The 27,512-nt window shown below is 36.8% G+C and overlaps 1 protein-coding gene across 3 annotated transcripts in view; it reads right to left on the bottom strand.

The window, feature by feature from the left end:
• Nucleotides 1–27,512, bottom strand: part of RNGTT (RNA guanylyltransferase and 5'-phosphatase) — a 187,289-nt gene that overhangs the window by 44,547 nt on the left and 115,230 nt on the right. For 2 of the 3 annotated variants that reach the window (XM_027695522.1, XM_027695530.1), the window contains one exon: nt 18,288–18,388. The exons of the other annotated variant lie outside the window; for it this stretch is intronic. In XM_027695522.1, coding sequence (XP_027551323.1) covers nt 18,288–18,388 — 101 coding nt within the window. The remainder of the gene's footprint in view (nt 1–18,287; nt 18,389–27,512) is intronic. 3 annotated transcript variants of the gene reach the window in all.

The following is a 27,512-nucleotide window of genomic DNA, read 5'->3' as shown; positions in this document are numbered from 1 at the left end:
GCTCACTGATGCCGCCCCGGTGTGCAAGAGAAACAGGGATTGAACATGCATGTGCATAATAAAAATACCTAGAAACTAAAAATTCCCCTTAAAATAAAACAGTAGAGAATATAAAATTCACTTGTCTACATGGATCAGAGATAGAATCAGTATGAAAATTCCCATCTTCTTAATAAAGATCCTCCGTGGGAAGGCATCATGAAAGAGCACCCTTAGTCATATGTATGCACACTGCCAGACCACTCCAACCGATTTCTTTTTCTTCCTGTTTCCCCCCAGCACTTTAATCATTTATTCAAAATAAATACTTTATTAATTAATCACGCACAACCAGAGAAATTATTGAATTACAGTCTACAAACCATTTAGGTATGGGTTCATGAGGGACTATGCAGATCGCAATCCCAAGGTGAAGCCTGTAATGAACAACGAATTATTTGTCTGGAATTAGGATATGCACCCAGCTGCCACTCTATCCAGACAAAAGTACCACCAGCAGAATGCATGAACAGCCATCTGCTACAAACAAACCTACCACCCAAAATAAGGTAGGAAGGCTGTCAGAGATGTCAAGAACTCTACTGAATGCTTCACTCTCATTACTGAAACCTGTACGGATGATGCAAGACTTAGCTTCTTTGTTCATTATAAGATTAAATCCCTCAGCATGTTCATTACATAAACTTGTAAATGAAATTTCTTTTACAGAAATCCTTCAGTAGTAATAGACACAAAAGTAGTATTCTGCTTCTAAAGTATTAAGAAATGCAGCTGAAGTACTTTACTGGGTGTGACAAAAGAAAGGACTATCATCTTGTAATACCAACTACCAACATTGTAATACCAATTATTGGATCTGTAATCTGGAAGGCATTTGCAGGAAAGTTGTCCTGTCTTTCTGGTATGTCTGTTTAAAAAAAAAAAAAAAATCTGTATCCTTACCCATAAGGCTTCTTTCTCTATAAGGGAAATCACTGCTTTGCTATCAGGGTGCTCTGCCTCACTTCAGAACTGCCACATCTCCTCCAGTAATCCCTTTCTCCATTTCTGTCTTTCCTTTATTTCTGACTCTAATGCTCAGCTGCCCTTTGTTTAGGACAGACTTTTTAAGCTGGCTATCTCACTCCAACAAATTCCTCCCTTCTCCCTTCTTTTTTCTCTGAACTTTATCAACATTTATTCAGATTCTCAAATTTAGAGGGGAAGCATCCTTTTGTCAGAGCCACCAGGAGGGGAGTGGGAATGCACTGCGATGATAGCAGCTTGGACAAGGCTAAGAAATGGAAGGCAGACAGGATAAGGAACAAAAAAAAAACCCCTCTGCGATGCCTCTGCTCCACACAGAACATTTGCTTCACAGCAACAGCTCCCAGGTTGACAGCTACTGTTCCAGTTTCTCCTGAGCAGCTGTGATCTCCACGCCAACATAAACCTGAGGCAGTGACTAAAAACACACAGGGCACTAGCGAGGCTCCATCTTCCCAGGCACTTGGAGTACGGTCACATCCAAGTTCACTAACACCCCAAGAAGTCCCAAGCAGCCAGACCCACTTCCCTGTTGAGGGTTGAGGAACAAGACCAGGAAGCATCACCTCTCCTAAGGAGCTGCTTCTACAAAATTTTTCATCCAATATAACTATATTGCAAGCTCCTCATATGCTAATAGGTATTCTTCTTTTCCAATGCCAGCTTTTTAGATTTTATTTAAAATTATTAATCTATTTTGTCACACACTCTGAAAGGTCTAAAAGCTGAAGCCTGCATGATGAACAACTTGCAAAAATGTATCTTTTCTATAAACTGTGGGAAAAAAATAATTTAATTGTTCATAAAAATTGCTGTATTATCATTACAGAAAGAGAGCATCTTTTAATTTACCATCCTGAATGATGAATTTTTATTATGCAGGGTACAAGTGAAAGAGCAACTATGATTAAATGCAAACTGGATAGGACAAAAATCTAGTTACTTCCAGACCCTGGCTGATAACTACTACTGATTTAACTGGTATCAGGACCTGCTCTGTCTCTTCTTTCACCTCTTTCTGAGAAGATTTATGTAACATAAATAATTAAGTTATTCATTAACAAATGTACAGTAAAGCAGGGTTTTTTCCATTTTGCAATATGCCTCCAAGACATCATTTTTTACTGCAAGCAATTTTGCATGTTTTCTTGGACTATAATTTACACTTGTAAAAAAAAGCCTGCTTAAAAAGAATGAGTGCAACATGGTTCAGCATATTTTGATTTTCCAAGTAGAAAATCCTCATGGAGGTTTCATAAGCTACTTGCATGGATAATAAGTCTTTTAAAGTAAGCTAACTGCAATTAATTATGGGTATTACACAAAAAAATTTCACCTTGTGCATTAAAAAAAAATTAAAAAAAAACAACCCTGTGAACTTAAGTCTTATTTAAGGCAGGACAAAGTCTCTAAGAAAAAGCAGTACGTTTCCTTAGACTAAGTAACATGACTAGGAAAAACAAGGACTGGAGCATGCAAGTTAATCTGCAGTATGAAGGAAGACTTTGATGTTTCAAAATTTGGCTGTATTTTTAATATCTATACGATAAGCACAACAAAATAACATAAGCTATTGCCTTTTCCTATAATGCCCAGTCTTAGCTACATCTTCAGACCATCAAAGAGAAAAACTTATCAATCAGCATACAGGAATGCAATTTCAGCTATTTCATGGAAATTCTATGCATTTTAACCAGGACTTTAATCACTTTGGAGTAGTGACTGATAGCAAATAAAAAATAATCACCTTTACTGGGAAACCAACCCTGAAGACTCACATGCAAATATGGGTGAGAGAAGTAAAGCAGAATGAATAAAACCTGAGCAGGAACACAAAATTGAATCTATCTGGGAATAGTAACACAGAAACGAGAAGACAGAAGAGAGAAAAGGGTAAACTGGTAGAGCACATATTAGCATAACAGATGACGGGAAACCTACATTTTAACATATCCCTCCTGTCAAGTTTTATACCAGCTAGGAAACCCAACAGTTTGGGTGTTGTGTCTCGTATCTCTGAGTGTCTCGTATCTTCTTTTACAATCTTGTTTCCTAAAACAACTGCAACTGAGGAGTGGCCAAAGTCATTCTGTTTACTCAGTTACTACAGATCTGTGTTCTGGGTCTACCTGTCCCAGCAAAGCCCCCGGGAACAACTCCTTTTGGACGAATTCAATTTCTTTTGGACATTCCTCTGCTACATTTTACATGCACGGATTAGTGACAATGGGATTACACTGACAGTTTCTGCAGTTCTGCTTCTTTTTGGTCTAAATATTTCATTTCAAATTCAGAATATTGCTTTAATTTTTCACACGCAACACCTACACTGGAAGAAGACTTATCCATGATTGATTTAAAATGCACAGAAAAATAATTAACTCTACGTTAAATTTATATGCACACACCTTCCTGAAACAGTAGAAAAATATCTATCAGAAACAATTAATACAAATGCTGCAAAATCAAATTTCAATTGTTCCTTCAGAGGAATCCTTTATCTGTTTAAAAATTAAATAGGTCATTCCTTTTTTGAAGCTACTTTCAACACCACCTTGTTATTATGGCAGAGAAAATTTATTAGCAAACAGCAAACAGGCATTTCATTCCTGTATAAATCACTTAAAGCTAAGACAGAATGTAATTATTGTATTTGACATTTGAAAACTAAGAGAAAGGAAAAGTGAATTGTTTTCCTTAGGACCAGAATACAAAAAGTGGTTTTAGACAAGTTAGAGAATTCTTGATCATTATTAACATTTTATGAAGATACCCTGGTTAAACTAATCTGAGGTAGAAAAGAGTGTACAATCTTCTCCTTGAGAGCTTGTGGGTAAGAAAAAATTTCGCAACTCTCAACTTTCTCAAGGTTGCACACATGGCACAAACAGATTTTCTGCAATTGCCCCAATATCCCAGCCAGTTCTGCAGGCCCAAGCTAGTCTATTTTCATTGCAGTTGAAATGACAGTTATTCTCACTATACATTATCCTTTCTCCATTCATAGGTTTTTAATAAAACCCACCTTTCTCTAAGCTTATTAGTGGTTTTGCTTGTAGAGAAAATTGGTTGGCACGTACAGAAGCTCAGCGTTACGGGGGTCAAGGGTGTTTTTTTGTTAGTTTTATGTATATCAAACTTGAGTAGAAAGCTGCCATAGCTAGCAATAAATAAATTACAGATTATCTAAAATGAGGGTAAAGGAGGAAGTTATATAGAATTAGGTTTCCTTCACCCTGCTTCTTCCTTTAAGTTACCTTTCCCTCTGCTAATATCATTGCATAACTTTTGTATTTCTGTCTTTTCAAATCCCCTTGTTGATGAAACTTAAGGATGAGACTTTGTCACAAAAAACCAAACAAACCTGCCAGCTTCTCTGTTGACAGAATTGCTGGTTTAGAGCTTCAGAAACCCACCAACTTCTCTGTTGACAAAGTTGCTGTTTTAGAACCCCAGAAACCCAGTTCATTTTTTGTAAGTTAAAAGAAAAAAACTGTGATTCTAGAGCTGTTACATCAGAGGAATTAACTTTAAATAACTACCAAATTCTTGCCCTTTTGTCATATCCATACCAGTTTTTCTGTCAGAAACATCTTCTACGCACTTTGTCTTGCAATAAGTTCATATGAATTCAAACTGAGTGAATCAAAGAAGTAATTCAGGTTGAGCAATAGCAGAGATATATTTTCTGCATTAAACAAGAGTAAGTAACTAGATCGCACTGTTTAAATATCAACTTGGCAAAAAAATGCAAAAGAGAAGCAACTTTGCAAAGTCTACATCTATAGCATCTTTATGTTACGCATTTCTGGATTGTTTAAAAACCTTTCAGTATGAAACTTCCATTATAAAAGAGTCATCAGTTTCATAACATAGCTTTCAGCAACAAACACAAAAATTTGGACCAAATGCTGTATAAAATCCTTTGTGAAATGAATGATCCTCAGTCTGTACAGCGGAAGGCAGCAGAACAGACAATGCTGTATAACTTCAATATTAGTTCCTTTCTACAGGTGTTAGGGTTCATATCTCTTCCTCAGGCTTGTCCAGTAAACACTCTAAGTTTTTAAGTAATTGGTACAGGCTATGCCGTGCTTTTTTTTACTCAAATGGAAGTGTTTTACAAGTGTAAAACACTGGACACTCCTCTTGCCACAGTCTCAACATAGGCATGCCTTGACAATAGAGGCTCTATCAAACCACAAAAATTTGCCAGCCAAATAACATCAAAGAATCTTAACTTTAGCTTTGAAAAAGGCAGGATATCATCTTCAGAAGACACATGGAAAATTCCTCCATGCTGCATGTATCTGAATATTACAAAGAAACAACTGGTATATGATATATGAAGAAAATTAACTGTGTAATAGCTTCCTCTTATTTTTAATATGAAAGAGAAACTAAGGTAAACAACAGAGAAATTATCCCCATGCAGAAACCATTCATCATATCTTATTATACAGCTGAATAAAAGAGAAAAATGATCACTTTTGAATATCTCATTTTGGTGACATTTCAAATAACTGAAGCTTAATACTTCTGCTATTAAAACAAGCTGAATTTCTGACCTATCTTAAGTGGAAGAAAGCATTTGCTTGTTGTACCACTGTCTCTTCTAAAACAAAACATTATTCTAGTTTATCATGATACAGAATTCATCTTTTGAAACATAATTTTCTTAACACATAAGTAATGTGTGAAGATTTTTATCAAAGTGAGTATTGTGCGGAAACCAAGCGCAAACATCATGCTCAGTAAGACTTGAGAGCCATTTCTGCTTCTTTTCTTGAATAAGAGCAGAACGATCAACAGTGAGTCCTGAATCAGAACTGCATAAAGGTAATTTTAATCACAAATCAACAAGTCAGAAGTGTTATTGATGCATTAGCTGAAAAGAGTTAACCATGTCCACAGCAGATTTCCCCTTCTGGAAGGGATATAACAGTTCAGAACCTTCATTAAGAGATATCCAATTCACTTGTGAATCTACCTGTCTTCCTCTACTCCACAAATCCAGCAATCTCCTACAACTGAATAGCCACTTTGATGCAGAATTCTGTACTCCTAAGTAAAAAGACTAAGAAACTGATAATTCGATATTTAATGCTTTAACATTCACCAAAACAGTGAAGCGCTTTTATAAACATCTGTGCAAATGATGGTTTTGATATGCTGACTTGAGAGGGAAAAAAATAAAATAATCAAATTCACTATCTAGTTTCACTCTCCTCATTCCAATCTTCTCTATCCTATAATTAGAGATATACATTATATTTCATTTATAATCCACTGATAAATATTTGCTCACAGTGCAATCTTTGTGGAAAAAAAGGCTTTAAGAATGAAAATAGCCAAAGATTACAGCTTTGAAAATATTTAGTTGTCATAAGGGGGAAAAATGCCATCTGCTGGGTACAGCTGAGGACTGTCCTTTTCTTACTAACACACGATGATGTCCTGAGAGTTTTCACTTCAGAATTCATTTTTCCCCATCTTGAAAATTGATACAGATACATGCACTGCTTTTGAGGAGTGTGTAATAGTGACCTAGTTAAAATTCTGTAACAAAAACTTCTTACTGTCACACCTCTCAGAGGTTGGGAGGTCTGACAATAGATAGGATGACTAGCACAGGAATAATAATAGTTTTGATCTTTCAAGAACATTAGAATTGTCTTTTAGCATCTCCCCCAATTCTTCAAAATGCTTTTTTATCTTCACAGACATAAACTTTAATTGCAGTTAGGCAATTAAAAAATTATTCAGCTTATACATACAAAGCAGAGCAACACACTGGCATTCGCTTCTCTATTAGTCATATCCAACTTTTCTACCATTCATAAGCCAGTGATGGAACATTGGTTGGTGAAGCACAGATGCAGAATCAGTTATTTACCTAGTTTAAAACCATGAAACCAAGGCACTTAAAACCACATTAATAAAGCAGTAAAATATCAAAAAAAAATGGAGAATGTCCAGTTAAGAAATATACTTGTATGAAAAGAGTTAAAAATTAGAAATAGCAAACTCTTATTTAATAAAATGGATAAGCTTATAAATTAAGAAGTATGACAAAAGGTGGATAGGGTTTCCATATGGAAACATGAGGAAAAAAAGAGTTGTTTTGATTCATAACATACAGTGTGATTCTTTTACAATTTTGTTTTTGTTTTTAATTTTATAACAAAGTAGCAGCTGTCACCTGTGTGTATATACACACACATATGCATATAGGTATATATATTTATAAATAAAAAATTCTGATTCATTTCATATGAAGCTGAACCAGCTTACAATCTAGGAAATCTAGGTTTCAAAGATAAAATAAAGGCTTATTTCTCACACATACAATGATGCTAAAAATGAAGTAGCTCCTGTGAATGTACATATCTTCTTGTGTTTCAGATACAAGCCCTGAAGCTGATTTCAGAATAGAATTCAGTACAAAACCATGTTTGTGTACCACACTCACTGTCATAAGACTGCTTTGTAAAAAGCAACTGAGCATAAAGAACATGAAAATAAGGAATTTTGGCCTTTTTAAGACCCTCTAGCAGGATGATGTGCTTACATCTGTTGTTAGATGGAAACAAAACTCTACTGACAACTATTAAATGCTTTCTACAAATTTCCAGTCGAAGTGCAGTATGCAGACAAGCTCTACACCTCACACTTACTGTTCTTTTCCCTATTGCTTATATAAGTAACAATGTGGGTTCTCCATTAGCATTGACTCGTTAGGCCTCGATTATGCAAACTGGTCTCCCACAGACAGATACATGCACCTCTAGCCTCACTGATTTTAATATCTTTCTATGATAGGATAAGCATCTTTTGCCAGAAAAAAAGCTACAAGCTGGGTGTTAGTTAAAAGGACAGCAAGTGTGAATTACCAGGCCTAAGGCAGATCCTAAGTCATTAAACAGATACCAAAAATCCAATTTATTTTCTCAAAATGCAAATGTTCCTTAAAATGCTAATTTTTAAAAAATCATCACATATGTATATATATATATTTTAAATCAATCATCACAACTTGAATCCCTAAAAAATCAGAGATACTGGATAATTATCCTGAAAAATAATTAAGTCAATTTCTTTTCTAATGTCTCTGAAGTTGTAAGATAAGCATGTGTACTAAGAGTTTCTTTTCATTATCAAAGAGGGAAGGTGAAACTGCTGATAATCTCCCAGTATTTTAAAAGCCCACAGTTGCATGCATACCATATTGATAACACTGTCATGGCAGAAATGCAAACAATCTGCATCAGGGTCATTTATTTTGTTGACACATTTTGCTGATTCCTAAGTACTCGTGAATTCAGGAAGACACAAAAAGCTAGGCTCCTAATTCCTAAACCAATTTCAAAACATTCTATTGGTATCAAATTAAACGGAATGGTACTCTTGGAACTAAAACTGTCATGAATTATTTTTATCTTTAATACATTCATTATTTAGTACTTATATCTGTTCTTTTATGATTTGTGAGTTTGGCATTATCACAAAATTTAAGTAATAAGATGCTCAGAGTAAGATTGATGAAGAGTAGAAACATGTACAGTATCTTTGTCTGTCCAGATTGTTTGCTCTACTCTACCATGGTGATTAATTTATTTTCCCTCTTAGTTTGCTTTATTCTTCTTTAAAATATACCACAGCGTTCAAGGAATTCATCTGAGCTGAGGTTTTTTTCCCTTAAATGCACGTTCCATAGAATCACAGAATGGTTTGGGTTGGGAGGGACCCTAAGATGATCTAGTTCCAACCCTCCCGCTGTGGACAGGGACACCTTCCACTAGACCAGGTGGATCAAACCCCCATCCAACGTGGCCCTAAACACTTCCAGGGATGGGGTGTCCACAGCTACTCTGGGCAACCTGTGCCAGTGCCTCACCACCCTCACAGTAAAGAGTTTCTTCTGGATATCTAGTCTAAATCTCTCCTCTTTCAGTTTAAAGCCACTCCTCCTTGTTCTATCACTACCTGCTCTTGTAAATAATCCCTCCCAGCTCTCTCAGCCTGTCTTCACAGGAGAGGTGTTCCAGCCCTCTGATCATCTTTGTGGCCTCCTCTGGACTCGTTCAACAATTGTTTCTTTAATTCCAAACACCATGGAAAAATACTTGTTTTCCAGATCTGTAATAATTCTACAATAATGCTATCTTCCAAACATGGTTTCAAATGTACATATCTATAAACTCAAAAAATAGACTATAAAATCTCATTAAGCAACAAACAAAACCAAAACACAAACACACACTTCAAAAAAACCCCAAGCAACTGAATATTAAGTCATACTATAAACAATTAAGGGAGAAAAAATATTCTACATTAAAGTTCCATTCAAGGCATGCTCACAAAATCTAGAAAATATCCCTTGTTTGAAGAAGAACAAATAGTCACTACACACAAAAACGCAAAAAATTTATTTCAAATAAGCTCATACCAATTTCTAAAATCACAGAATCATAGAATCATAGAATCAGCTGGGTTGGAAAAGACCTCCAAGATCATCAAGTCCAACCCTTGATCCACTACCGCTGCGGTTGCTAGACCATGGCACTAAGTGCCACATCCAGTCTTATCTTAAAAACCTCCAGGGATGGAGAATCCACTACTTCCCTGGGAAGCCCATTCCAATGTCTGATTACCCTCTCTGTAAAGAAATTCTTTATAATGTCTAACCTAAACCTCCCCTGGCACAGCTTAAGACCATTCCCTCTTGTCTTGCTGATAGTTGCCTGGGAAAAGAGACCAACCTCCACCTGGCTACAACCTCCTTAATTTAAAGTACTTTGACCAGGATGTTCACAAACACTCTCTAATAAGTCCTGTAATTTAAAAAGTTTATATGTACTGGTGGAAAAGAAAAATATGTTCACATCTGAGTTTCAGTAAGTCTGGGAGCAGCATATCTACTGTTCAAGCTATAGCAAAAGGAAGATGAACATTTATCGTCCTTATTTAAATTAGACGGTGGTTAAATTATGTATCTGGCAAACCTTTACAGAACATAACAAAGAACAATATCAAATTCCTGTTTATGAAAAATGCATGCTATTTTACTTTGCAACTCAAAAATCTTCTCAAAAAAGACAACTGTCTTTTTAAATACATGTACAGTGAGTATTTTGGAAAATCTCTATTTACAGTAAGGAAAGCATGAAGAAAAAATAGTTTTAAAATATGTAGTAGTTAAATGTCTAAGTTTCATATGATTTGCAAAATATTTAACATCTGATCTGAAAAAAAGCTTAGAATAATTATGATTGGCAAGGACCTTTGCATGTCATCTGCTTCATGCTGAAGTTACATCAGGTTGTTCACAGGCACATCCAGTTAATTTCCGAATGCCTCTGAAGATGAAGCCTCCACAACTTCCCAGACTACTACAGTGTTTGGTCTTTCTCACACTATTTCTCCTGTTGTCCTCCTACAATTTGTGTCCTTTGTTTTTCATTTTTGCAACATGAACCTCTGAGCAATGTGGCTTCATCTTCTCTATAACCTGCCGTTAGGGAGTAGTAAACAGCAGTAAAGTATTATCCAGCCTTCTCTTATTTGGATAGAGGAAACCCAGTTTTCTCTCTCTTTCTTTGTATGTCATGTTCGCCAATCCCCCCACTGTTTTGGAGGCCACTGGACTTGCTCCAGCACTTCAATATCTTCATCAAACCGGGGAGCCCAAAACAAGATGCAGTACTCCAGATGCACTCTCACAAATGCCAAATAGAGGCGAAGACTCATCTACTCCACTGTCTTTGCCACAAGGGCTGTTGCCCCAGTTTCAAAGTTTTGCCTTCCAGTACCCTGAGGTCCAGTTTGCTTAAGTAGTCCCTAACTTAAACTTCCTCACCCAGTTTCCCAGCACTCTGCCATGAGAAAAGCCTAAGAGCAGATCTTACCAGTCAAGACCAATGCAAAGGCGGCAGTGTGTACACTCAGCCCTTTTGTATCTTATTCATTCTCTAGTGCTGCATCAGCATCACACCATTTCTTTAAGTCTTCCTTTCATTACCAAGGTACTTGAAGACATCATTGACTTACCCGCAACTCCAGCTGAGTTTTGGCTTTCCTAATTCCTTCCTTCTACACCTAAACATTGTTTTTATGTTCTCCATGGAGGTCTATCACTGTTTACAGCTTCCACACATTTCATTGCTTGGATGAGTTGACTTTAAAAATTTGAGCAAGCTGTACCTGTCTGCCATACCTGCTTGTCTTTTTGCATAGGGAAAAGTATGTCCTTGTGCATTTTGAGGAGGCTGTCCTTGAAGATCAACCAGCTGCCCTGCTTCTCTCTGCAATTCAAGGGATCTGCCATGGGATACTACCTCTGTTCCTTGAAAAAGCCAAAGCCAACAATTCTGAAGTCCAATATAATTTCTCCACTGCCTGCTTCTCTCACTCCTCTCAGATTATACCACCTTACAGTTGTTTAGCTGGGGGTGGCATCAGTCTTCCATTTCGACATTTACAAGTAGCAAGAAACCTAAGCTACATGGCCAAATAGGAATAAAATATCAATCCAAATGTAAATTAGGAGAGAGAAGTACATGGGAGATAAGAAAATTTTAAAGACATGGTATCTGGGAGCTTTTCTTTATCTCACTTAGAGATAGAAGTGGATCTTTAACAGAGTGGATAATCATTATGATAGCTTACATGAGCAACTGGAAAGACTAAGGCAGCAGCTAGTTCAAAAAAAGGAACAGGGTCTATAAAACATTTACATCCTAATTTGCAAGCGTATAGATAATTTTAGGATGATATGAGGCAAAGCTTTTAAAAATCTGGAGAAATGAGTAGCTAAAGTAGAATAATCATCTGACAGATGGAGATTGCCCAAGGCTGCCACTTGAACATATAAAAAGATGAGGTTGAGTTCATTTTTGAAATCCAACATTAGAAATTCCAAGAGCATCCTTAGTATTAGTTGTGGAAAGTACAACATTATGCTCTTTGTATTTGAGTACAAATATAGATTAGATTCAAATCCTTAGTTTGAAAATAGTTTTTAAAACCTGAAGCTTTACAAAAAGATTTTAATATCCTCCTATAAGCAATATAACATAAATATTTACAGCATAGCACCTAGGTAAAATGTTTGTCTACCAGTTTCCATCGCAGTGCCAATGGTGGCATTCTGAATTAGTTCCAGCTTTCCTTCAACCCCAGTCCTTTCTAGTTTACAAAACAAAAAGAGAAGATCAGTTCCAAAAAAAAAGAGAAAACATCCACTTGCCCGTAGTTGTGAGATCTACATCTTGTTGTTGATTTGTAATTATCAATGTATCCAAGAATTTAAGCCCCCACTGTCCTTGAATGTACCGTATTTTATCTCCTATTTTCTATTACTTGACAATGTCCAAGATAAACAGAACTTTGCCTAAACACTGTTTGTTTGAGTTTTTTCCCCATGTGGCCTAGTTAATCACAGATACAGTAAAAAAAAGGCAATACAGATTTGACACTTGCAAATAGTGCATGTCTACTTCAGATTACTAAATTTTTTAAAAAGAGGAGTATATCTTAGAATATGAGTAAAATCCTTGATGCTTTCCAATACTTCAAAGTACTATATAATATTATCCTGTGATTTGAAATGGTAACGAATTGACTCAGTTAAGATACTAATTCAAAACCAACAAACCCAAAACTTTGCTTGTAATTTGATTTTAGCATCTCTGATTCACATAAAACTAAGGGACTTGCACAGGCTAATTAAAAATCTGTAAAAGGAAGCACGGACATTTAAGAAATTCTAGTTATGGAAGCTACCAGAAATCTGGCACTATGTGACATTTTCAGTTGATATTTGTGACATTTAAATAAGACTCAGAGTTAGCTTGGGGGTTTTTATTTTTTTAAAGAAATATTCTTAGAAGCAGACACTTTGAGAAAAAGCATCTCTACTATTTAAAAAGCAGTCTTCTCTCTAACATAAGTGAGATGTTGCACACAGCAATTAAATATCCTCCACATTCTCTTCTGATAGGGTTGTTTAACTTGTAGGTTATTTGGAAATACAGTTAATGTGTTTAAGTCCCTCTTGTTTTATTTTCTGTGAGTATATCATAATATAGAAAAAATACAAGGTACTGTTATATGATCAAAAGGGCTTCACTTTGCATTGCTTACGTGAGAACATTATACTAGTAAACCTGAAACGAAAAAGAAGTGTTTTACCAGGGACAAACAACGAAGTACTCTCCTGTTTAGCTGATTTAATCAATTTCTGTTTGTTATTGGGGAGGTTGTGTGTTTGGTTTTTAAGTTTGGTTTGGTTTTGATTTTTTTTTAACTAAAAGTAACTGTTTTGATGCAATGAGAAGAGATTAAGAGAGAGCATAAGCTGAAATTCTTGCAAACACAACATAAAAAGAGTTAATCTAACCATCATCCTGACACTTGGAAAGGCTGGACTATGATAATACACAGGGGACAATTACCAAGGCTCAGCTGATCAGCTGTAACTCAGTAAGGTGCAATAATGCAATTTCTTTCAAGTATGTGCACTGAACAGGAGTGTTGGTATTAGGTTACTGAGGTTACAGAAACCTTGCCTTTCTTTGGGATGCAGTAGCATCTTTTTTCTTTATGTTTATTCTTTGTTATGAAATCTTCATCTTTATAGGGCTTATTCTAAAAATACTTCACAGATCATAATCCCAATACCTCTTTCTAATTCAATGGCAAAACTCCCTCCAATATCAATAGTGAAATAACTGAAGCCTAGATAAAAACAGCTGGTCATTCATCCGTAACTGAACTACATCTGGGGTGAAACAACAGCTATTTCGCAGTTAACATTTCTATTGTACACTAATCTGTGGATGGTAGTGCTCAACTGAAAACACAGGGGAATTTACATAGATGGAAAATAATCATATTGACTAAAATCTGGCAAACTCCCTAGAGGTAACTCTTGTATTCAGATGAAAAATGCACAAGATTGTTTACAATTGTTCAGGATCTCAATTGCATATGCTAGCTAAAAGACATGTCCAACAGCTGACAGAGCTCTAATCTCATGCTGTTGAATAAATAATGCTCCTATACGCTTTTTTCACTATTTGAGTGAGCAGGTGACTATAAATACAAGTGCTGCATGGTTGGAGTTTTGCAATATAGGTTCAGTCTGTATCACTACTGCCCAGGCTGTAAGCTGTGATAACATCACACACAATTGTAGCACAGGTTTAGTTGTCTGCATTTCAAGTTTTAAAGATGAGCCTGTAAATCAGAACTGAGAAATTGGAAATTACAGACAATCCCTGTTTCCATTATTTCAAGCTGTTAAGTATTTGAGACCAATACTTTAACTTCAGCTTCTCATTTGTCAGTAAGATATGCCAATATAATGGCATATCTTCTACTTCCGTAAATATTACTTGCTTAACTGTGCCAAAACAACACACAAATTCAGTTACAGTACTTTAGTCACATCTGTATTACTCTGCTGTCAAATGCCTGACAAATGTACCATCTGAATAGCAGATCTCAGAGGGTAGCGATCAGTGGCACAGGGTCCAGTTGGAGGTCCCAAGGTTCAGTACTGGGGTCAGTATTGTTCAACTTATTCATAAATGACTTGGACAAAAGGGCAGATGCCTCCTCAGCAAGTCCATTGACAACACCAAGCTAGGAGGGGTGGCTGATACCTCAGAATTTTGTGCAGCCCTTCAGAAGGGTCGACAGGTTGAAGAGATGGGCAGAGAGGAACCAACTAAGGATCAACAAAGGAAAATGCAGAGTCCTGCACCTGGGGAAAAATAACCCTGGGCACCAGTACCTGCTGGCGTACTGGTGGAAAGCAGCTCTGCAGAGAAGCACCTGAGGGCGCTAGTGGACAACAAGCTGTCCGTGAGCCATCAGTGGCCCTGGTGGTCATGAAGGCCAAAGGTACCCTGGAGTGCCTTAGAAAAAGCATTGCCAGCAGTTTGAGGGAGGAGATCCTGCCCCTCTGCTCAGCCCTAGTCAGGCCTCATCTGAAGTGCTGTGTCCAGCTCTGGACCCCTCAGTACATGAGAGACATGGAACACCTGGAGTGGGTCCAGTGGAGGGCAACAAAGATGATTAAGGGACTGGAGTATCTCTCTTACGAGGAAAGGCTGAGGGAGCTGGGCTTGTTCAGTATCAAAAAGAGACTCAGTTGAGAGGGGACCTCATCAATGCCTACAAGTATCTCAAGGGAGAGTGTCAAGACAATAGAGCCAGGCTCTTCTTGGTGGTGCTGAGCAATCGGACAAGAGGCAAGGGGCAGAAACTGATGCACAGGAAGTTCCACTTGAACGTGAGGAAGAACTTTACTGTGCAGGTGTCTGTGCCCAGAGAGGTTGTGGAGTCTCCCTCACTGGAGATAGTCAAGAACTGTCTGAATGCAATCCTGTGCCATGTGCTCTGAGATGACATTGCTTTAGCAAGGTGATTGGACAAGATGACCCACTGTGGTCCCTCCCAATCTTACCCATTCTGTAATGCTGTGATTTCAGATTACTGAAGAAGAAAGTTTTTTTTACCTAAAAAGTTGAAACCAGTATCAGGGCTTGCTTTTCACCTTAGTGTGGTGGGAGGAGGCAGGAAGCCTAATTCTTGTTAGAATTGCCAGCAGCAAGACATTCAGTTCATCAAAACAGATTTTTTAGTTATATCACAAATCACCCATTTTATTATAGCAGCACTCAGAATGCAGGAACTGTCTTTATACAGTCTAAAATTAAAGATGTTTCTTTTAAAACCCTAGTCAACAACTTCAAAATCTGTATAATTCCCATGTTTTGTCAAATGAGTTCAGATTTTACCCTAATTAAAAACTGAAGCAGGCAAACCTGAAGTGTTTCATTCACTTTTTGTGTTTAATTGGGCAGAATCTACTATTTCATAGGTCATTATTTAAGATAAATACCTCTCTCCCAACAATGGTATATTGTATGGCCAGTCTTCGCAAACGAAGATTTTGGGAAAGGTCTTTTACCTTTCCAGCCTGCGCAATGGATTTTTTAGGTGAGACACAGCATGCGCTGAACTGAGCCCACTCTTTAATCCTAAGGTTCATCTGCCGGGGCCAAGCGAGCTTGGACAATGGCAGTGAGGTCCTCAGGACGTAGGTTTGTTTAGAGTGACCTTCTCATAGACGGATGGCCTCACAGAGCTAACGAGCTCCAACTGCCCGGGGGACCGGGAATCGAACCTGGGTCGCAGCGGTGAGAGTGCCGCATGCTAACCACTAGGCCACCAGGAGTCCCCAACAATGGTAAGTTATTATTTTCTACCCCATACTTCATTAACTTTTCTTTTTGTTGGATGAATGCACTTATGTTACTAGTAGCAGTCAACTGTCATGTGAGATGAAGTAAAACTTATCTGGAAGAACTGTACTTCATCAAATACCAGGTTTCTAAGACTTTTTTAAGGCACGTGAGAGCAGTATCAACACTCACATATTTAAATATTACATTAATTACACACTAATTCAGGCAGTTGTTTCTGCAATATAAACAATGAACTGATTTTCACATAGCTGAAATATGATAGAACTTTTCTAAAAGCAAGTGTTTCCAATTCCACAATGGATCAACCATTCTTTTAACAACTTGCTACTAATTGCTACTAACTTTTTAGAAATAGTTTTTTGCTGGCTTATGTTTTATAACCTCTTCATGTTCCAATCACATAATCTATGATGTAATATATTAAACATAACACAGTAGCACTGACAGTTGTGTATTTTAAAACAGTCATAACTAATCCACCAATACTCATTTATTAATGGGAAATAAAAATGTGTTGTGTTTTGCTTCTGAATCACAGGCTACTACTGTATATTTCTGAACTCCAGCAGAACTAATAAGAATACTGTAATAAAAATAACTTCCTATCAAATAATGGGTAATTAAAATTTTTTTTACATAACTCTTTCATATTACATTATCCTATGACTTAAATAAAAGCCAAACAAGCATAAAATGTTTGTAATGAGCTGATTTTCTGAAGTAAAATTTAAAATATTCCTCTATATTCTCTAAAATAGCTATATTGTTACTGAGGACTTAATATTGCATTTTCAAACAAAAAAAATTGAACAGATAATTTTGACCTCATGAAATGCTGAGATGTTATCAGTTCAGTCCCTTTTGCAGAATAAATCCCATATCCTTAAGATTCTCTCTATTCACCAAATATATTCATTAGCATGACATGCAGATGTCTTAAAGTTAAATGGGCCATTATTAGGACACTGGAATACGCAAGAAATATATGAATTAATTGTTTAATAATATTGAGTTGCCTGTGGCACTAAGAAAAGGAAAAGCTAAATATCAGTATTTCACACTGTCAACTGAAATTGAGTCCCAGATGTTAAAAGACTAAGCAACCTAAAAATCAATTAACTTCATTTTAAACAAAATCTTTTCCAAAGCAAGCTTTAATCTAGTGATTCAATCTTCTCCTTCCCCTCCCTGGCACAAAAGAACATGGAAATTGCCACTATTTAATACGTGCAGTGACTGAACTAAGCAAATAGTATGTAGAACCAATGCAAGATTTTCACATCTGCCATTACAACTCACTGGTTTTGACTAAGATTTTTTAAAGATGAAGATTTTTTTAAAGATCATACCAGAGAATTTTGGAATGGGCTGGCCAGGAAGGTGGTGGATTTACTGTCCCTGGAGGTTTTTAAGATAAGACTGGATGTGGCACTTAGTGCCATGGTCTAGTAACCACGTTGGTGTTGTATCAAGGGTTGGACTTGATGATCTTGGAGGTCTTTTCCAACCCGGTTGATTCTATGATTCTATGAATGCCTAATGAGTAAAAATGTCGGACTTTGTTTTTCTCTAAGAAAACAAATGCCATTTGTCACTGTGCACAATTCTGAAATAGAAGAAAGCTTAAGTTGTTATTATTTTGCATAAAATCAATGAAAAATAGTTATTTTATATTAGAATTCAAGCTAATACACTTTGCCTGCTCTCAAAAACATATGGGCTAGTGCCAATTCCAAACGCGACTTTTTGTCAGAAATTTTATGAAAGTTAATGTAAGAATGAGTAAATTCACACTATAAACATCTGCCATTGTTTTTAGTACCACACTAATTACAACAGTTGCCTGTATTTTGAATGAACAAGGTCTAGAGAATATAGAAAGGCTTAGCCCCAGTAAGTGTCAAGAAATATCAGAGGAGAGATTAACTGCTAAGGGACATTCACACGAGTGTTATAAATTTAAAAAGGGAAGAGATTACATACCCCTCTCCACCAATTCTTGTTATCTTTAGACGAAAATCAACAGAGTTCAGGCTGGGTGGCTTCCATTTCAAAATATCATCACATCGACCAGGCTTGTATTTCTGAAGTAAATTAAAATGCAGTTTAATTACGCTTATTGGTTTTCACTGGTTTTAAAAGTAACAATTCAGCCTTTCAGACTATATTCGCTGTCTGTAATGAATTACAATACTCAGTGACTGAAACAATGAATTCCATTACCATGGAGGTAGTTATGCTTCACTACTTTATTTGCTGCTCCCTTTTAAAACTGCTTAGCACTGTAGCTATGCCATTGAATATAATAAAAAGCTGAGAATGGAAATAAAAATTAGCATACTTCATTATCATTTCCATCCGCCCGACGGAAAATTTCAAAAAAAGAAAATAAGACAGCACAGAAAGAAATGAAAACACTGGTAGGACATACAGAAAAGATACATTTAAAATAATCTCAGCATTTTTGAACAATTTTATGAATGGTCTTTTTCTTATCCATGCTATTGGCTGACACAGTATGAAAAGCCAGCAGCCACCATACTGCCACCTATCAGAAAGGCCTATCACATGATAGAACGAGAAATTTTACTTTGATATTTATTCATCTACAGTGAGAAAATACATCCAATTTTACATGAAAAATAAAACCAACCATGAATATCCACTGTCTTTTGGAAAAAGAGCAATCATTAGTATCACATTGCATGCAGGCTGTGTTAGGTATTCTCAGAATACAAAATTTACTGATGATAAACCTAACAGTTCTAGATTTAAAACAACAAAAACAGATGAAGAATTTTCTGTTTTCTGATGTAAGAATGTAAAGTTATTCTTCCCAAAATAAATGCACCACATCTTACTTACCATTTCTTGCTGAAAGGACAGCATGTGACTTTTGCTAGACAGTAAGTAAAGGCAAGCTTCACATAATTGACACCCAAATCAGCTCTAAACATTTTTAGCCACAGTTCTGCTACACATGACAAAAATAACCCACTAACAGCTTCATCTGGAATTTGAATGTGGTTGGTTAGAGTGCATTATCTTTTCATTTTTTATCATCACCCTTAGATCCTTTGAGAGCAACGGCTTCAGGCATTCAGTCTGGTTCCCATTCAGGGCAATATAAATCCATTTCCAACACCAATATTAGTCACCTGCCCAACTTCCTATTCTAATCAGAAAACCAGTAAGATACAGTGTAATAAAGTTATGAAAGTTTCTTCCTTTTTCTTTCATTCTTTCTTTTCTTTTCTTTCTTGCTTCTCTTCCCAACCAATTTTCCCTCTATATGTTTCCTGTGTTAGTAACATGTACACCTTTTCAAAATGGATTTAGAAAAGTAATGTTTAAGCAATGTACAAAACCCAGAAAATCTTTCAGCAATAAGGAAATATTCCTTTAGTTGCTACCATACTGCTGTTCCCTCCCTCTTTTCTTTGGCTCTTTTCCATTCACCTGAAATATCTTACAATTCCAATGATCTAATCTTTAGATTTTTATAGTAATGAAACTTATCTTGCTCTTTAGCTCTTTCCTCTACACTCCCAAACTAAAAATCTGCTATCATGCAGTATGGCGTTCAAAATATTTAAGGACTCATACATACCGACTGATATTACATAGATAAATCAGAATAGACAAAATATGATGCTTGGTAAAGCAATTAAGCTTTTCTGATCATAATTTTTATATATATAATGTTTTAAATACTGTTTATGCACTTAAATATATTTTGAAGTATTTGCATTCAATTTTACAGAAAGGCAGATGGCACTGAAAGTTCTTCTTCAGCTGACTTTTCATGCCATTTTCTTGTACTTACACCTGATATAGAGAGAATATGGAGTTAAATCCTAAACAAATTTTATTAATAAAATATGTCCCAGGAATAACAGGAGAGAATACAATGTTTGCAAAAACATTATTTGTTGCTTTCTCTCATCTGCAGTTTTTAATTTGGCCAAAGACAATTACTACTAATAATTATTTGTTAAGTAATTCGAAGAAGAAATATGGGGAACAATCCTATTTGTGAGAAATTTCTCCACAGATATTGAAAATTTAATTTATGAAACAACTGCCACAGCAGGTATGAAGAAACACAGAGTAGAGATGAGTAGATGAATTTGTTGAAACAGGTGTGATTTTGTTGTATGAAACAAAAGATTCATCTTAACAATTGCTCTTTGGTCCTTTAGAATGACTGAGGACTTCAACCAAAGGTGGTATTTGTCAATCATACACAAACACTAAAATCTTGTATTAAGCCTCTGGGCTGCATGGCTTCTAATTTATTGACTTTACTGTGAGGGTTCTGAGACACTGGAGCCATTTGTCCAGAGAAGCTGTGGATGCCCCATCCCTGGAAACATTTAAGGCCAGACTGGATGGAGCTCTGAGCAACCTGTCTAGTGGTAGGTGTCCCTGCCCATTGCAGCAGAGCTGAACTAGATGATCTTTAAGGTCCCTTCCAAGTCAAACCATTCTATGATTCTGTGACTTGCAATAATCTTACAACTAAGGTTACTGGAGTGATAGTTTACAATTATTTACAATTATTGACTTATTAATATATACTCAAGTAATTTCCTTTTAAGCAGTAGGCCATATTTTAGTTATTAAGACTAGACCCAGTCTAAACTGTCTTTAGAAAAAAATCTCAACTGGTTTACTATACAACTCCAAACTATTCTTTTACGTATCATTCCTTTAAAGTGAGCTAAAGAGAGGTAATAGTCTTCAAGACAGAAGAAATTTTCTCTTTTGTACAAAAATATCACTCTCAATCAAAAATCACCCCATATTTTGTGTCCAAAAGATAAATTTAAACTGCTTTTGCATTCATGAGTACTAAATATTTCCATAAACAGAAGCCTTACTTTCTGGAGGAAGAAATAACAGGATTAAACACACCCCATCTTGAAAACTAAAGGCCAAGATTTCCTCTCAGCAATATGAGAAAACTCAAAGGCCTTTAAGGGAGGACCAAAGGCTTCTTTCAAGACAAGAGACTGTCCTATTCATATTTGCTTCTGCCTGGACCATATGACCTGAAAACAGTAGACACCCCTTTAGAAAATTAATTCTTACCAATACAAAAAGAATGAACCAACCTCTATGAGTCATAGCCTGAAATTCTGAGGAAGAGCTACAACCTTATCTAACAACCTTACCTACTAGAGCTCTAGTGTCCTGACTCTGACAACAGGTAACAGCATGTGCTCAGGGAAGATGAAAAGCAGGGCAATTATATATGATATTTTCTACTACTATTCTCAGAGAAACTATCCATTTTCAAGTTCAGAGACTTCCTGATGTGGATGTGATTCAAATGCGATTCCTATGTGTTTAGTGATTTTCAGTTTCTCTGCATGAGCTTGTACAGCTCCCCAGTAAGACCATGTAAGCCTCCACCAATGCAGCACGTTTCACACATAGCCCGACTACACTGCAGGAAAAAACACTACCTTTTGTTTATTTTGAACCACTTTTTGTTGGTTTCAAAGACTTGAGCTCCATAGGGTTCATATTAAGAAAGATGCTGAACAACCAAATGCCATTGTTTCCATGCTACTCATAGTTTCATATGAGTCTCTATGCATGGAAATACACTCAGCTCAGAAGTTATCATTTTACATGTGCAGTTACAAAATTTTTCTCCAGTTACATTACTTTACATTTATCTACATAGAAGTTTACAAACCGTTTTATCACTCAGCCCCTCAGTCTTGTAAGAGATTACTATAATTCTCCACATTTAGGACCAGCCCTTGCTGATCCATCAAGAAAACACCACTTTACAATTCATCCAATTTTCAGACTTGCTTACGTGCAGTACTGGTGACTCCCTTCCCTGGTGAGGACTGAACAGTACTCCAACCTCTTCACTCCTACCTTTTAACCAATTAGATATCTGTGCAAGAACCTTTTAAGTCTCACATCTGCTTTAGTTTCTTCAAGAGTCTTTTATTAGAAATTTTGACAAGAGGCTTTCTGGAAGTCTTAAGTAGGAAAACCGTATGATCCTTACTCAAATGAGTTTTGAACCCTTTGCTGGAAAGGCATAACGTTCCTTTCAATAATTTATGTAATTTTCACCAACTATATCATGTACACCTAGATATCAACAACTGTATTCCTTATTGCTGTTTCTAATCCCTTTTCTAGTCCAGATACCAAGCTTACAGAACTTATTTCTTCCCCATTCTTCCATGACATCTGCCCCCACTGCCATTTTTTTTAAATGGTGTTGTATTTTCTACCCTCACATGCTGAGGCAACAATGTACATTTTTCACACAGGATCTACTATCTGATTTTTTCAAACTGTTTCCTAGACTGACAAGTTACACCCTCCTAAAAGTCAATAAGAAAGCAACTTCACAACAGACAGGGACAACTATTCCAAGATCAGTAGTGAAAAGCGATGTTTTGACAGGATGTATCTGCATACCTGTAATTACACTGATGGATCCACGATTTTGACTAAAGTTTAACTATAAATTTAATTGGCTGGTTTGTTTGAAGGGCAGTGGGGGAGGATTTGCTCTTTAAGATGGAGATATTTTCTTTACTTCTAAAACGAGCACAGTGTGAAACATGCCTCAGCCAGACATTTTGTCCTATCAAACAGACATTTTATCCTGAGGAAAGATAATCTCTACCCCACTTCAAGTAAGTCAAAAAGATCTTACTTAGAAAGCAATGGCAATAAATATACTCTTTTGACTATTACATTTAATTTTGACCATTATCAAACAACAGCCTTCTCACTTCACAATTTGTTAATACTGAACACCTGGCAAAGGTAAAAGGTAATTTACAGGTATCTTTCAGAAACAGTTACAAAGGCTTAGATAAGCAATTAAGATTTCAAAACTCATATTAAGAACAAGTTATACAGCTCCCCACTGCCCCTCCCCAACTTCTGTTACCAAGAAAGACAGAAATTCACAGAAGTCTAACTTAAAATGAGAATTCATCTAAAGGATTAATAATCCCTGAGAAAGAGATTACTTTTTGTAAAAGGTGAGCCCATACACACAATACAGCAGTAATAAGTTATTGAGTTTGACTGCTAAGTGCTAAATCAATTTCTTTAAACATGAGCTGAAGCCAAACAAGAATTCTGCTTGTTAAGTATGTGAAAACTTCACCTTAGATGAATCATTGCATACTGCAGACCTGTTCTGCCTGAAGTTATTCTTTATTTTAATTCCAAACCAAAATGTGAAGCAATCTGTTTGAGATCGAACTACACCCTAGCATTTTAAATATAGCATTCATAGCAATGATATCCTCAACACCACCCCCCAATAAATATGTATGTACATGACTACTTCTAAAACATGTCAGATATCATCTCAAATACAAAGTTCATGTTTCAATCGGAAACCTTTCAACCTAGTCTAAATAGAAAAATTAGAACTCCACACCAGAAAAGGTATATCAATAAATCAGAAACTATCTCAAATAGCTCTAAAGAATTAGACTAGGTGACCTCCTGAAGTCCCTACCAACCTAAATTGTTCTACAAAACTGTATCTCTCTTAGGTTGGTTGTTCTTTCAGCAGCCAAACTGAGTGCAAAATTACACCAGCATTTTAGTTGGCAAAAGTAACACACTTTCCACACAAATCCCCCAGTTGTACCTACTTAGTACATATTACTTGCAATAGCCAGGCAGCTCTGGCGCACGCAAATTGGATCCCATTAACGTAAAACCAAACTTGAAGTTTCTCCTCAGGAACATACCTAATGCACTTCACACTGAAGTACAGACTCTGGAGGCCAAGGCAAAGGCTGTACCATTGCTGTGCTACCTTACACCTACACAGCACAGACAAACCTGAGTTGTGAAGATATCCTGTGCCAACCTGAAATGCTGCTTCAAAGAAATAAGGGTATCAGTGCTTTCAGTTAGCAATGAACCCTGAGTTCTCCAATTTTTACAGCTTTGCCACTCACCATCTACCTAACTTTTCATTTATCTTTGTATTAGTAGTAGTAGTAATATCAATGCCCTACCTTCTGTGGCCATGGTGGCCTGGCAGAACCTCAGGCCCTTTCTCTTTTCATCATTCTTTTCTTTTTCACAACCTTCCATTCCAGTCAGCGCTTCTCCCAAAAGGAGTGATAGACCACCTCAGTCTCCTAGAAGATTGATCTTGGCCCATTAGTACTTGTCAGCCTGTGCTAGTGGACCAACAGTTTCCCCAACAGCAGAATAACTGACAGAATCAAGAGGTTACTAACATCAGGGGGGCTGTAGTGTAGAACAGCACTATGAATCAGTATCACCTTCATCAAGAGGATGAAGACCAGGGACAACAGAAGTAGCATGGTGAATGTACCCCTACTATGGAGATCTTGAACTTCAGGCAAGAGCATAATAATGACCCTAAAACTCAGGTGCACATCCAGCACCCTGGGATGCAGAATCACCACAGAAAACAGCTCAACAGAAAGCCCATCCTCTGGCATCACTCAGGCTGCTAAATCCTGCTGATTTATAACCTCCAACTCCATAGGTTCAAGGGGGCCCACTCCACTCTGAGGGTTTTTTTTGTTAGACCCTTGTTAGAACCACTTTAGCACTGCAGGGCAAAGTGATGGGTTGCTGGTCACATTGAACCTCAATCCCCTCCTCTATCCCAAAGTAGTAAGTCTAGTTCCACCCTTCTTTCACAGCTGCCCATAGTGGGATAAACTCTTTTCTCCTCTCCTTTCAGATCAAGAGAAAGACTGGCCCTCAGAGCCCCCAGTTTTGTTATCTGAACTTTTGCGGACACATTTCTTGTTTTTTTGGAGATAGTCTCACACACAGGTTTTGGTTTTGCCTAATCTTTCAGCATTTGCATTCAATGGATGGCTCTGAAGAAAGCTGAAAGCCTGGGCAATGGAGATGTTAGCGGCCTATTAAGAGGATAAAATTTCACTCCAAATAGCTTCTTCCGCATGGGATAGACGTTTCTGCTTAGTATTTTGTAGGAGGAAGAGTGAGGTTGGTTTCTGGGACTGTATTCTGGGCAGGCAGTCTGGGCTGTGGGGTGGTGTTGAGTCACTATGAAGACACCCACCTGGAGATTGAGTAACTTCAGCCTCAGTCTAGACACAACAAATGATTTCTCCTAGGGACTGAAGAGGTGGTGGGATGATCAAGAGAGAAGTTCATGCCTCATCAAGAGGAGGAAGAGAATGTTTCCTTGACACGGGTGGGTGCCTTACTATCCTACAAACCCTAATCAGCCAGTTCTACCTCCCTAACTGTTAATAAATACAATCCTCCAGAAATGCAAGCAGCAGCTAAGACAGGCCACCTTACATTTCCCTTCCTCCACACCTTCCCTCGCTCCTTCCAAATGACAAGAAGCCAGCAAACAACCCAGCTCTTTCTTGTCTCCTAAATGGCACAGTGCTGCTACTTGTCAGCTATAATTTACCCTCAGTGAACTGGTCAGACCTAGCACTGCAAAGTATCCCAAGGGCTGCAAAGCTGGCAGCTGCACACACATACTAATTCAGAAAGGAGGCTGAAAAAAAAGAGCATATAAAGCTCAGGGAAGATTTGTTTGCATAGCCATGCTTGCCCAAGAGGTATGGAAGGTTGAGTACCTTTGAGGCGTGAGGGCAGAGCAGGTAGGAGGGGATGAGTTAACAAAGACAACTACTGTGAATCTACCTAAATTCTTTTAAATCATTAAATGTAGTTTACCATGTTGCAAATGACATTATGATCTAACCACAAGGAAAATGCAATAAACTGCAATTAAGTTTACTTGAACATGAAATATACATATTACATACAAAACTTTACACCTCTAGTAATTTAAATGTCAAATAATATATTTTAATATCAAGCAAAAACTTCTGTCATTACACCAATGATATTCTCATATTTAGTTAGACTTACCAGGAAGAAGACTCTAAAAGCACTTTCAAAACATTTTAAAATGCTCCACGTTCACGAACAATAAGAACTACTTAACCTGTATACATTACCCATATCCATTACCAATATTCTTCTATGTTTTAATTAAATGGTTTGAAAGCAATTTTATTCCACACGATGCTTAAGTTTTCATTTGAAAGCAAAAAGTTGACTATGGCAAACCTATAATAGCAACAACAAATCTGCTTCTCTTTCCCACTCAAAATAGTGTTAAATGTTTTCTCTGAAGAGCTCTATTTAATTCTGAGGCCTCTTAATCCATAGAGCAGCTGCTGGCCTGCCCAACCTAATAGTTTGCATTCAGCTGGGTAAACATAAAGACAGAATAATTACCCAAAATGTGTTCTTATTTTCTTGCAGTGCAGACCTTGGATCATTTTAAAGAACCAAAAGGATCAATTATAATCAATTATTTCAAGCTAGACTTTATAAAGAGATGGGCTGAAAACACAGAAGTTGCTAATATTGTTGACAGATTATGTGAATAAGTCACAACAATGGATCAAGAAACCACAAGATCAAAGACAACCATTGACTTCAATTGTATATTCATAGATTTTTAAGACTGGAAACTATTATTGGGCTCATTGAGTCAGCTCTGTTGCATATAGGACAGAGAAACTTGAACAATGATGTTTATATCAAGTTTATACATCTTATCCAAACTACAATGATGTTTCTATCAAGTTTGTAATTCCTATTCAAAACCAGCACCCCTTTATGAAAGATGCCAGGTGATGAAGAAATCACAACATGTATCCAGGGATGTTAACACAGCCATTTATTACACTTGTGCTTAAAAATGCTGCATGCTTATTTCTACACTAAGTCTTGTTAATGCCTTATTTTAGACTGAAGACTGGCTCTCCATGTAGTTACTTCGCTTTTTTAAGACAAAATGAGTAAGTCTGAGTCTTACTGCATGGGTAATCTTCCAGTTGGCTAATGTACACATCCTCCTAGTGTAATTGTACAAAAGCCTTTAGAAGAGTGGGCAACAGAACCGAACCTACTATTCCAATATTCTTTTCATTGCTTATGTATACAGCAATACACAAAAATAAAGTGCATTTGTACTTTGTATTCTTTTGCATTGCACTGAAATGTGTTGATAACTAGCTGAAATAATTCTTTTCAGATTCACGCCTTTAACTGGGACTTAATACTTTTGCTCTTCGATATATTGCGTGCATCTGGCTGTATTAAAGCACCACTTGCACATCATAAGTTTAAATGATTCAGGTTAGCCTACAT

This window comes from Neopelma chrysocephalum, unplaced genomic scaffold (genome assembly GCF_003984885.1).
Source record: "Neopelma chrysocephalum unplaced genomic scaffold, ASM398488v2 Primary Assembly neopelma1_23b, whole genome shotgun sequence".
NCBI lineage: Eukaryota > Metazoa > Chordata > Aves > Passeriformes > Pipridae > Neopelma > Neopelma chrysocephalum.
This window is presented reverse-complemented; position numbering and strand designations above follow the sequence as displayed.